Here is a 12,099-nt window from a genome sequence, read left to right on the forward strand (position 1 = left end):
CTTCTCCATTCAAAATATTTTGTTTCCTAACATTCCTTTCCAGTTATCTTCTTTTCTTGTTCTTTTCTTACTCATTACTGGAGAAGAATCAGTACAACTTGGTAGCAGTATCTAAAAATGACAACCATTTACATATAAAAGCTCGTTGCTCGTTTTCAAAGTGTTAAGAGAGTAAAATAACTTTAAAAGACCAACTTATAAAAAGCATCTGATTCTAGTCAAAATGAATGATTGCCTTAAGATATACTAACCCTAAAAGCTGTGCCTACACTTTGAAATACAGAATAGAAGTTGCTGTAACCAAAGAGACAGAGGTATGTAATCTAAAATTAAGGATAGCTAGTCTCTGATATGTGAGAGGATTTGAGAACTGAGGTGAAATTGTACCGTTCCTATCTGAATAAAGTCAATAATATTAATTTTCTTCAGCTTGTCTGGCCTTAGGTCACAGGGGTCCTGGGTTCGATTCCCGGCAGGGTCAGGAATTATAACCATCATAGGTTAATTTCTCTGGCACGAGGGCTGGGTGTATTTGTCATCTTCATCATCATTTCATCCTCACCATGATGCGCAAGTCACATATGGGAGTCAATAGAAAAACCTGCACCTGGCGAGCCAAACGTGTCTTCGGACACTCCCGGCACTAAAAGCCATACACCATTTCATTTCAACAACATGTTAAATGTTAACTGGTGGCACTACCAACATGTTTTAACTGTTAAATACGGTTTCATTTAACATTGTGTTCATACATATAAACATGTTAAACTTGACCTCCTTTCTTAATACACTGCTAGTTCATCATATCAATTTGTGTTAATACATTCAGGAGGTGTCTTGCGTTATCAAATAAAGACAATGGACTCAGATGAAGATTTGGCCTTTTTTGTTGCCACAGTTGCTTCTTACAGGATTTTGAGAAGGACGATGATGATGCTTATTGTTTAAAAGGGCCCAACATCTAGGTCATCGGCTCTTCTTGATAAGGAAGGAAAGGAGAATGGGGGTACGACAATATCCGAATAAAAGACACAATGTGGACGTAATTCTGAATGAGCATAAAGTAGAAGACAAGGTTTGATTTTAAAAATTTCTGATAATATCTGAGCATGATTTTAATGTAGTTTACCTATACAAACATTGCCAAAGTCATGCTGATACCACACGTACAATGAATTGGTTTAACATGTTTTTCAATCCCACCAGAAAACACGCCAACGTGTTAAATATGTAAACTTCAACATATCAAGTTAACATGTTAAGTCACCGAGCTCGATAGCTGCAGTCGCTTAAGTGCGGCCAATATCCAGTATTTGGGAGATAGTAGGTTTGAACCCCACTGTCGGCAGCCCTGAAAATGGTTTTCCATGGTTTCCCATTTTCACACCAGGCAAATGCTGGGGCTGTACCTTAATTAAGGCCACGGCCGCTTCCTTCCCACTCCCAGCTCTTCCCTGTCCCATCGTCGCCATAAGACCTATCTGTGTCGGCGCGACGTAAAGCAACTAACAAAAAAAAAACATGTTCAGTCAACTATGAACCAAATGTTCAAAGAAATGTAAATTTCAACATGTCATTTTTAACATGATATTGTTAAATGTTGATCAGTGGAGACTTGGCTTAAGACCACCACCTTGTCTCTAAGTTAATCCACTGCTGACTTTGTGGTGTTGATCTGCTCATGCCAAACAAATTAATATTGTCTGGAAAGGGTCATATAGAACTATCACACCTGTCAACAAACTTTACTCCCTCACATAACTCTCCTGCTGTGTGCCGTGAGTTAATGGCACAAGCCAAATGGGTTACATGAATGTATCATATCCCTGAAACTTCATTATAATTCTTCTCCTAAATGGAAGACAATAATTGCTTTTATGCAAATTAAGAGTAAAATTATTGGTAAATTAATGAATACCATTATTACTAAAGAACTATATACACAAATACTTTGCTACATTACGGCTATGAATTCTACTACATCACAACGCTTCATTATCTTTGGTTTTGTAACACTTCTGTGCTTTGCTTGATGTTACTTGGTGGGACAAGTTGTTGACTCATACCCATAACTGATTAATTAATATAGTTATTGGTTCAACAGAAATCATTTTTGTGGTACTTAAAATATAAATTTCACCTCAATTTTCCTGTTTGAACTGTCCGGTCTAGTCAATATAAACAAAGATATTGAGATTCACAGACATAGCACTTCCATTTGTCGGTGCTAGCCCTGGACCTCAGGAAGGAAACAAAAGGCGGCATGATGAAGTGGAACGCCACAGAAGAGAGTTGTGTCTACAGCAAAATAGTTGCTTAGTTACGTATCTATATTTCTGTAGTAATAATGGTATCTATCAATTTACTGTTAATTTTACTGTTGATTTGCATGAAAATAATTAATATCCTCCATTTAGGACAAAAATTACAATGAAATTAAATGGATACGATTTGTTCACGTAACCAGCAAAAATTGTTGAAGATCTCCCTCATCCTGTCTTTCTTTTTCTTTCCTGGTGATATCTGAAGTCATATCTTTTGAGTTTTGACTCAGATAATTGATGACTGTTAGGTTCTTTGGTCTGCCGAAACTAATTTAAATACATTTATAAACTATCTGAAAAAAAGGAACATGGTAATAGTATTATACCTGAAAAAGAAACAATTTAAATAGAATGACTTGTTTTGTTCTTGAAAGAACATCATCAGATTCTTCAAATCACACTCAAACATATTTAGAAATGTATAAACCTTTAGGTTCATTTCTATATAAATCCTTAAAAACTTTAGTGGAGTGCTGTGAGGACTTCATTAAAATTTTGAATATTAGTTAATATTATAAGTGTGTACTAATTTATTGCAAAATTTGTTTTTATGGTTTAAAGTAGATTGTGATGAACTAAATATGGCTGGATTTTACATGTAATCAGTAGTTACATAAACCTGGTCCCTAAGAGTGATTCTACTGTAGATGTCTTTAATATATATTACTTTAAATTAAAGAATTTGGCCTAATACAGACCACTTGGAATATAAGAATATGGTACAATATTTTTCTTTTCCTTTTCTTGCCAGAACTTCTTCATACATTGCCCGATCGCCTCCCTCTGCTTCATGTTACAAATTTCATGACTGGTCTGTATTGAAATGTACATTAATTTAAAAATGTTACAAAAGTTTATTGAGATGAACCTATTCAATACAATTGGGTTTTTGAAGTTAAGATTTACATCTTGTTATACTAATTTAATGGGACATGCTTTGCCCATTCAGCCGTACTCTCATCCTTAAAAGGTAAAGATCAGGATCCTGATTACTTTAGTTAAAATGTTACAATAGAGAAAAGTAAATATTATAAAAATAAGTGAACTTGTTGTGAGTTCTTAAATGACAATTGACACAATTAAAACATGTTTAGCTTGATCATTTAAGATGACATTCAAACTTCCTTGTTTTTATTAAACTCCCTTTGTTCCTCCGATAACATTCTACAAGGCTGACGTTGAATTTGCAAAAGTGTTACATCCACAGAAATGATCTGTTTCTAGACATCCACCTTGTCAGTTATGATGTTATCAGTAATCTTCAGTCTTTATAGATTCCATTACATCTAATCCAGGCATCTGATGTTTTTTTATTTTCAGATGTAATAAAAAGTTATCTTAGTTACCCTGCTATCATTCACTCTGTGAAGGAGACCATAAAATTTTAGTCTTCTTTGAATTGGTTCTGTAATTATCTCTATATACACATACATTTCAATTTATTTAGGAACAACCTCCTACATTTACAGACTGCCATTGAAAACAAGGTAAATATTATCAATACAGTTCTATTAATGAACAAAAGCTCTAAATTATAAGGGAGATATGTTAAATAGTATAATTAGTGTGGCATTTCAGTGCTGTAGAGATGGTGTCTCAAGATCTCGCAATTTTGGAAGATGCTGTGGTACCAATATAAATGGTCCGTTATTGGACATTATAAATTTTCCAGCTAACTCATTCCTGGCTGCCGGCTGAGACAATATTAAATTGTGTGAGCCGCCCCTTTATAAACATTTTGAACTGGCCTTTGCGCCCTAGAATATCTGTGTCAATTGACTGCTCGACTAACAGTTTTAAGCTAATGTAGGCCGCGCGCCGTTTCTCCTAGCTCTGTTTGGTTGCGCATAACTGCGCATGCGCCGGCCTATTTCCAGGCAGACTTGCCTCCTCCTTGCTTGCCGACGCGAGACTCAGTTCGCTTCAGTCAGCCATGATGTGCGCTTGTGTGTTTGAGAGCTACGCCATGGAGAGGTGGATTTCCAGAAAACCCCCGTGATACCTCCATTAACGGGGATTTTCCCCGGGTGAACTAGTTGGAGACCTCCTGCCATTTCTTCTGATCATATTTTTGGATTTATTTTTCGTCTGGATACTCGCTAACAAGGTCTGATGCCGGTCGTGTGACTGTATTCTTCGTCAACAATAGTCAGGTTTAAATTCCTCTCATTTCTTCATCACCAAAGGTATGTACCAGTGTTTGAATCATTTTAAACGTCGTCCAGAAGAGGATTTTGATATTTTCGAAGATTTCAGGAAAAATAATAATAATAATAATAATAATAATAATAATAATAATAAATATTTGGACATCGTCGCTAAATTAATTCCTATTTGCGTGTGTGGTATTGAAAATCTGAAAAACTGTTTCGGCAACTAATCACAGTAATGTGGAAGGTTCACAGTGAACTGAATTGGGATTTTTAGATTAAAATTTAACTGAGCTCCTTTTGGCACTTTAAATTGTAACCTTCTTTGTGAACCAAGGTACAGTCTCCAAGGTAGCGAGCTTTACCTTCTTCGGCTTTCTGTTTGCTTTCCTGTGTTTTGTTTTCTAATTCGTTTGGTATGTTTTCTTCTCCCCTCCCCCTTCTGGGGTTTTGGGGGAATTAAAATTTTTCTCTAGCCTGTTTTCCTCCTCGTTTTTTGGAGGCTTTTTTTTGTTTGGTGGTTACCTTGGCAACGTTTGGTGTGTGATTGTTGTCGGGTTTTAATGTTGTCTGGCGTATGGAGCCTGTGTGCATCTAGAAGTATATATTTCTGAGTTGAGTGTACCGTTCTCTGTTTTAAAGTTAATTTATTAATTTTGACCATCCTTTAAAGTTGTGTCACTATTTTCTTCCCCCCCGGTGGTGTGTATTTTTACGTAAAACTCTATATGTCTTGGAAACTGTCCTTGGTGGAAACTGAACGTTTTTAAATTTGGTAATTATGAGAAGCGGCCGCGTTGAAGATCCATTTTGTTGAATAATTGTTAACTGAGTTTTTTTAAAATTAATTATCTATCCGTGATCGATCACATTTTATTTCAAAGTAGTATTTATGTAAGGAAGTCTATTGGTTTTCCGTTGTTTTCTGGTCACATTTTATTAGGTACGGAGGTCATCCTTTCTTTCTTTGTTGTTTTCATAAAATTTTCAATTTATTATCTGTTAAAGAGTATTTATTTACCATTAATTGTTAATAAATAATGAATTAATTTTTTTTTAAACCATACCTGGGTATATTCTGATTTATTTTATTTATTGTTAATTACTTTTTCCACCTTTCAACCTTACGTTGACTTTATTTACATTTTGGCTTTACGTCTTAAAATAAACATAGGTTTTATCAACTTAATGACTTGATTGTTTACCTACAATTTGCCCTTAAATTAAAATTTTTTAACTTCATTGACGTGCTGGTTTTCATTCGCCACGTTCGGTGGAGCACTGCCACCGTTTTTCTTGTGCATTCATTTCCACGGCCTTAAGTTGTCTTCCTCCGCTGCTTCCGGTAAGTTATTTCTATGGTTTCTTGTTTTTTTATTGTGCTTGAACTTTTGTTGTTGCTCTTCTTGTGCCCATCTTCTCCCTCGTGATCGCTATATCTCCCATTTTGGGGCGGACACGCTAGCAACCTTCTCACCAGGGTCTCTATCTATCTCTCTCTTCTTCTCTCACCCTGGTGGGTAAGGTTATTCACCTCATCATCCCTAGGTCGTACCGAGGTCCTAGAGGGTGGTGAGCGGTGGTTGTTTGTTGTTCCACTGTTGTTCTGAACCCGATCTGAGTGGTAGCAGACCTGTTGTTGTTGTTGTTGTTGCTCTGCTGCCTTATCTCAGTTGTTTCTGCCTTGTGCAGCCTAACTTTCCTCCCTTTCTACCCTTGCTTGGTGCAGTGCTGTAGCGAATGTTGGTGGATGGAAATCAAAGACTATGAAACTGAAAGTGTTATTGTCAATAACTATTGTAAAAGGAAATGCAAGGATCTCGTGTAATTCCCTATGTTATTTGTTTCATGTATCTGTGTTTTGGAGTTCCCTGTTGCTTTCAACTGTGTTTATGCTGAGCGGTATGGACTTGCCTACTTGCTGATTATGATTTTGAAACCCTATGGGTACCTGTGCTGTGAATGCTGCTTCTGCCTTGCTGTTTCGAGGTGACCTGTAAATTTTTCTTCCTTTTTCCTGGCGGATTTGGTGAGTGACTGCATGTAATTAATTATTCTGGGTTGGTGGAAGTTGTAATAATTGAACAACTTGTAATGGAGTATGACTTGGTTGACTCAGGGCTACTGGTGTACTACCACTTAGTACATGTCCTGTATTATGTGTACTGGCTGTCAACCTTGTATCTTTGCTGCCTACCTGCATACTGTGGTTGCGATTTCGGTGTGAATTAATCTGGTTTTATCTTGGGGAGCTTTTCTGATCATTATGTTATGTGAGGGTTGCTCGGTTGCTTTTGGAGAGTGACATAGTGTGTCCTGGGATCACTTTATTGTGTTATCTGTTCTGGCCTTGCTTTGGGCTCCGAGACTTAGTGTTGTTATTATCATTTCTAGCATATTTCCTGTATGGTACCTCGGTGGTGTACATGCTAACCGTTTATTAGTCTTCTAAATTTAATACTTTCTTACTGCGTTAACTCTGGTGTGTGATTCTGATTATAATTTGACTTGGCCACTAAGCATGTCCAAATATGCCTACTTATATGTGTAAACGGTTATGTGCTGTAGTGTACGGTGATGTGTTATGCCCTTTCATGGTTTTGAACTGTGACTTGGTGCTGTGTGGGTAAAGTTATTTGCCCCTACTAACTTATGGCTAACCTCTGTTGTTTCCATGCCAGTAACCGTTCTTGGCTGTTAGTATCTGATAATCTGGTGGACAACATCATGGTATTTTGAAACTTATCAAGCCTGTAATGTTTCTGTGCTCTATGGTTGGTTTTTAATTTGGAAATTGCTTAACCTTACTCGTCTATTGTTATTTCTTTAAATTTGGTTTAGGTTACTGTTATCTGAAGTGTAGTTGGCTTTTAGTGTGCCGTTAAATATGCACCCTTGTGAGATCATGTCTGGTTTATTTGACCTGTTACTAGAGACGTGTTCCCATCCTTGTGTGGACTTTGGTATATTGAATCTGCCTATATGATGTGCCTCAATCATTACCGAGCTTTGTGTGTTTGTGCCTTGGCTGAGTGCTGTGTGTTGTCGGCATGAGTGTCCTTTCATTTCATCATCCCATCCGTGAATATGTATGTATGCCTGGTTTTGGTTTGTGATTGGAGTTATCTTTTCTGTCAACTGGTTGCGAGGCAGTCATCAGTTATGGTTGGGCCATGTTGGCCGGTATTGGGTTGGAATAACTAGATGGCCTTGTGCCTGAGCTGTTATAGTTTTAACTGGTTTTTCCCTTCCTGATTATTGGTCGGACGTGTTTAACTATTTCTGGTGTGTCGTGAACCATTTTCCTCGTGTAACCCATCAACTAGCTGAAGTATATTTATCTGGTGTCTGGGCCACTTCAAGTTTTCCTACTCGTGACTTGTCTTGCTGTGTATTAATTAAACTAATTGACCTTTTCTGAACTACTGCTTGGGTTTTCATCCTGTTGTAAACATTATTTGGTAATTTGGTGTTTCTTATGCCTGATTATTCTCTCCATTTTGGTATCGTACACTGCTGTGGTAATTACAGGCCTAGAATGTGTGTTGTCAAAATTTTGTTAACCTATTGCTACTTATCTAATTCCTTTGAGTTGTGGGTTCAAGTATTCCCTACCATATCTACTTGTCGGGTCTTGTGTTGTGTTGTTGATGATCCTCTGCCTGAGGGGTGGTATATGCCCTTTTGAACCTTCATTGGGATGGCTTTGGACATATGTAAGGTGGTTGTGTTGTGACGGTACCGTGGATTATTTTTGGGGATTTATTTTGGGGTGGCATGAGAACTTCACGGCATGTTGTTGAGGATGTTTGTGTTCCTTTAATCCCTGTGTGGAGCTGACACATGTCCGGTGTGGTTGGTCATGGTTGGGTTATTCTTTGTGTTGTATTATTTGGTGATGTTGGCACCTTGGTATGGGCAGTGTTCGTGTCTGTCTTTGATTTACCTCCGTGTTCTGTGGATATGGCCATTTCTTCTACATGAATCTACTACTCTCAGAATTAGCTTGTTGGTTTTCAGTAATGTGTCGGTTTGGTATGCTCGGGTTTTACTTTCCCTGTCTCCATGCATTTCCTATTGATCTGATGTCGTCGTGTCTGTAACTTCTTCTACTGTAAAGCTCATTTTAATTTTACCTACCACTCTATGGTGTTTCATTTTTCTCAGTGGATCTCTTAGTGTCTGTTGACATTGGTGTTTGTCATCTTACCGTGCTCTGGGTTTGCTACTCTGGTATGGGACGGAGTAGTGCTCCCTTGGTCGGTACTGGAATCTTCCTGCGAGTAGATTATGGGGTCTTCTTGTAGAGTACTGCCTTCTTCATGCTACTGTGAGCATTTTCCATGGACTTGCCTCGTATTTCGCCACTTATGTTTTATTTGCTTGCTCTCCTGGTGGATAGGAGAAAGTACCTGTTGGCTGTAGAGCGACAGTGTGATGGGAAAGTCACGTATTTGTAGACCGGGTAATGCCGAGACCCTATTGGGTATCCGGTGGTGTACGTGTGTGCGTCATTGCTCGATATTTTCCATTTTGGTCTTCCGATCTGAGGTTTTACTTTGCCTTTTAATTTGATTGGCTGGCCATTGTGAAATTAATTGTATTTATGGTTCTGTATAGTAGGTTGGTTACTGATTCCAGATTGTATTCCCTCCTGTGATTCTTCTATCCCTATTTCTGTTCCGTTAATTCCTGGTTGCTTATTTGTGACTAATGATGTGTGCGGTTGCTTGGTGTTGCTTGGCTGATCTGTTGTCGATGACAGACTATTCGCGAACCCTCCATCTGGATACTTTAAGAAGTCTCCAACCGGTCCAGTCAATCCTTGCCTTGCTCTAAACATGTTTACCCTTTTAAGCCTTGGATTTTCCATATTTAATACCCTAACCCTGACTTCTTGAAGCTGGATTTATCTATTGCATTTTGGTTGCTTGTCCTCACTCTTATTCTACTAGGTGGTGTATTTTGATGTGGGAAGTTGAACCTTTTATTTGAAATTTTTTTTTTCCCCTAATGCTCTTGTCAGTGGATCTTGGAATCTGTTAGTGGTTGATTCTTCACTGTGTCGTAACCCTGTATCTACTAAATTCTAACCTTGGACTTAACCTGCTTTCATTGATGTACGCCCGTGTAATGACCTTCGTCTAGAGGAAAAATTTCTTGACCTATGTCATATTTATTTATGTTTAGTTAGTGGTGGTAAGACGTTGTACTGTCATGCTGGTACTTGTAGGCTAGGTGTTGTTTCACTCAGAGCTTCTGATCTGAACTTCTGTGGAATATTGCTATTTGGCACTGCGGTCATGGCACCTTATGTTGTGGTTGATGCTCTTGATTATGGGTTGTTGTTTTGGGGTGATTTTAATTCTGGGTATTTGATTGCTAACCGAATCGAGTGGTGAAGTTTGAGGTCTTGTTTGGCTATGGTGATGGGTGTGGTTGCTCGTTCCATTCCGGTATTATGGATACTCCGTGTACTGACTGGTGCTTACCTCGTTGACTACCTACTACTGTGTTTTGAGTGGTGTACCGTGGCCCTGACTCGATCAAGCGTAACAAAACTGTATTGATCTAGATTTTGCGGTTCACTTATTTTGAAGATTTCAGTCACCAATTGCGCCTTCCTTTGGTCCTCCCCTGATTCCGTTGTGCGTTTGATTCTCCTGGTGTCACCTTTTTGTAACTCGAGATCATGCATTCCCTTAATATCAAAGGAGACTTGTAAAGGTATTCGTGCATTAAAAATTAATTTACCACCGTGTTTGAGAAAATAACCTGGATGCGTGGACTTATAGTCATGTGGTTTTCGTTTAATTTTGGTCAGTATATCTGTGATTAGTGTGAGAGTTGCCAAACCTCAAGGTGAACTGCGTCATGTGTCATAAACTATATCATTGTGTGATGCATTGAAACAATGTGTATTGGGTGAACCTGAATATTTGGTGAACTCTGGTCATTGTGCTCTCTATTTGATGACAAACATTACTCTGGTGATTTTCCGAGTGCTCGGTTAACGTTTCTGGACACTGATGTTGATCGCACCCCGCCAATTATTTCTAAAAACTATGTGATATGGAACTGTGTCTCGGACTACTAACCTGGTCGTGTGAACTCCTAACTAATATTAGTTAATCTTGGTGGTCGTTTTCTGTTGGACTACTTCGCCCAAATTTAGTATATGTGTGACCTCCACATCATTGATGGCATATGCATGAGATTTTGTCGTCGTTTCGGGGCGGGAGGGCTGAGACAATATTAAATTGTGTGAGCCGCCCCTTTATAAACATTTTGAACTGGCCTTTGCGCCCTAGAATATCTGTGTCAATTGACTGCTCGACTAACAGTTTTAAGCTAATGTAGGCCGCGCGCCGTTTCTCCTAGCTCTGTTTGGTTGCGCATAACTGCGCATGCGCCGGCCTATTTCCAGGCAGACTTGCCTCCTCCTCGCTTGCCGACGCGAGACTCAGTTCGCTTCAGTCAGCCATGATGTGCGCTTGTGTGTTTGAGAGCTACGCCATGGAGAGGTGGATTTCCAGAAAACCCCCGTGATACCTCCATTAACGGGGATTTTCCCCGGGTGAACTAGTTGGAGACCTCCTGCCATTTCTTCTGATCATATTTTTGGATTTATTTTTCGTCTGGATACTCGCTAACAAGGTCTGATGCCGGTCGTGTGACTGTATTCTTCGTCAACAATAGTCAGGTTTAAATTCCTCTCATTTCTTCATCACCAAAGGTATGTACCAGTGTTTGAATCATTTTAAACGTCGTCCAGAAGAGGATTTTGATATTTTCGAAGATTTCAGGAAAAATAATAATAATAATAATAATAATAATAATAATAATAATAATAATAAATATTTGGACTTCGTCGCTAAATTAATTCCTATTTGCGTGTGTGGTATTGAAAATCTGAAAAACTGTTTCGGCAACTAATCACAGTAATGTGGAAGGTTCACAGTGAACTGAATTGGGATTTTTAGATTAAAATTTAACTGAGCTCCTTTTGGCACTTTAAATTGTAACCTTCTTTGTGAACCAAGGTACAGTCTCCAAGGTAGCGAGCTTTACCTTCTTCGGCTTTCTGTTTGCTTTCCTGTGTTTTGTTTTCTAATTCGTTTGGTACGTTTTCTTCTCCCCTCCCCCTTCTGGGGTTTTGGGGGAATTAAAATTTTTCTCTAGCCTGTTTTCCTCCTCGTTTTTTGGAGGCGTTTTTTGTTTGGTGGTTACCTTGGCAACGTTTGGTGTGTGATTGTTGTCGGGTTTTAATATTGTCTGGCGTATGGAGCCTGTGTGCATCTAGAAGTATATATTTCTGAGTTGAGTGTATCGTTCTCTGTTTTAAAGTTAATTTATTAATTTTGACCATCCTTTAAAGTTGTGTCACTATTTTCTTCCCCCCCCGGTGGTGTGTATTTTTACGTAAAACTCTATATGTCTTGGAAACTGTCCTTGGTGGAAACTGAACGTTTTTAAATTTGGTAATTATGAGAAGAGGCCGCGTTGAAGATCCATTTTATTGAATAATTGTTAACTGAGTTTTTTTTAAATTAATTATCTATCCGTGATCGATCACATTTTATTTCAAAGTAGTATTTATGTAAGGAAGTCTATTGGTTTTCCGT

General features: G+C 38.4%; 1 protein-coding gene across 1 annotated transcript in view; it reads right to left on the reverse strand.

The window, feature by feature from the left end:
• Positions 1 to 2,606: 2,606 nt before the first annotated feature.
• Positions 2,607 to 12,099, reverse strand: part of LOC137502982 (uncharacterized) — a 62,406-nt gene continuing 52,913 nt past the window's right edge. Inside the window, exon 6 of the mRNA XM_068230275.1 lies at positions 2,607 to 2,617. Coding sequence (XP_068086376.1) covers positions 2,607 to 2,617 — 11 coding nt within the window. The remainder of the gene's footprint in view (positions 2,618 to 12,099) is intronic.

This window comes from Anabrus simplex, chromosome 14 (genome assembly GCF_040414725.1).
Source record: "Anabrus simplex isolate iqAnaSimp1 chromosome 14, ASM4041472v1, whole genome shotgun sequence".
NCBI classification, from domain to species: Eukaryota; Metazoa; Arthropoda; class Insecta; order Orthoptera; family Tettigoniidae; genus Anabrus; species Anabrus simplex.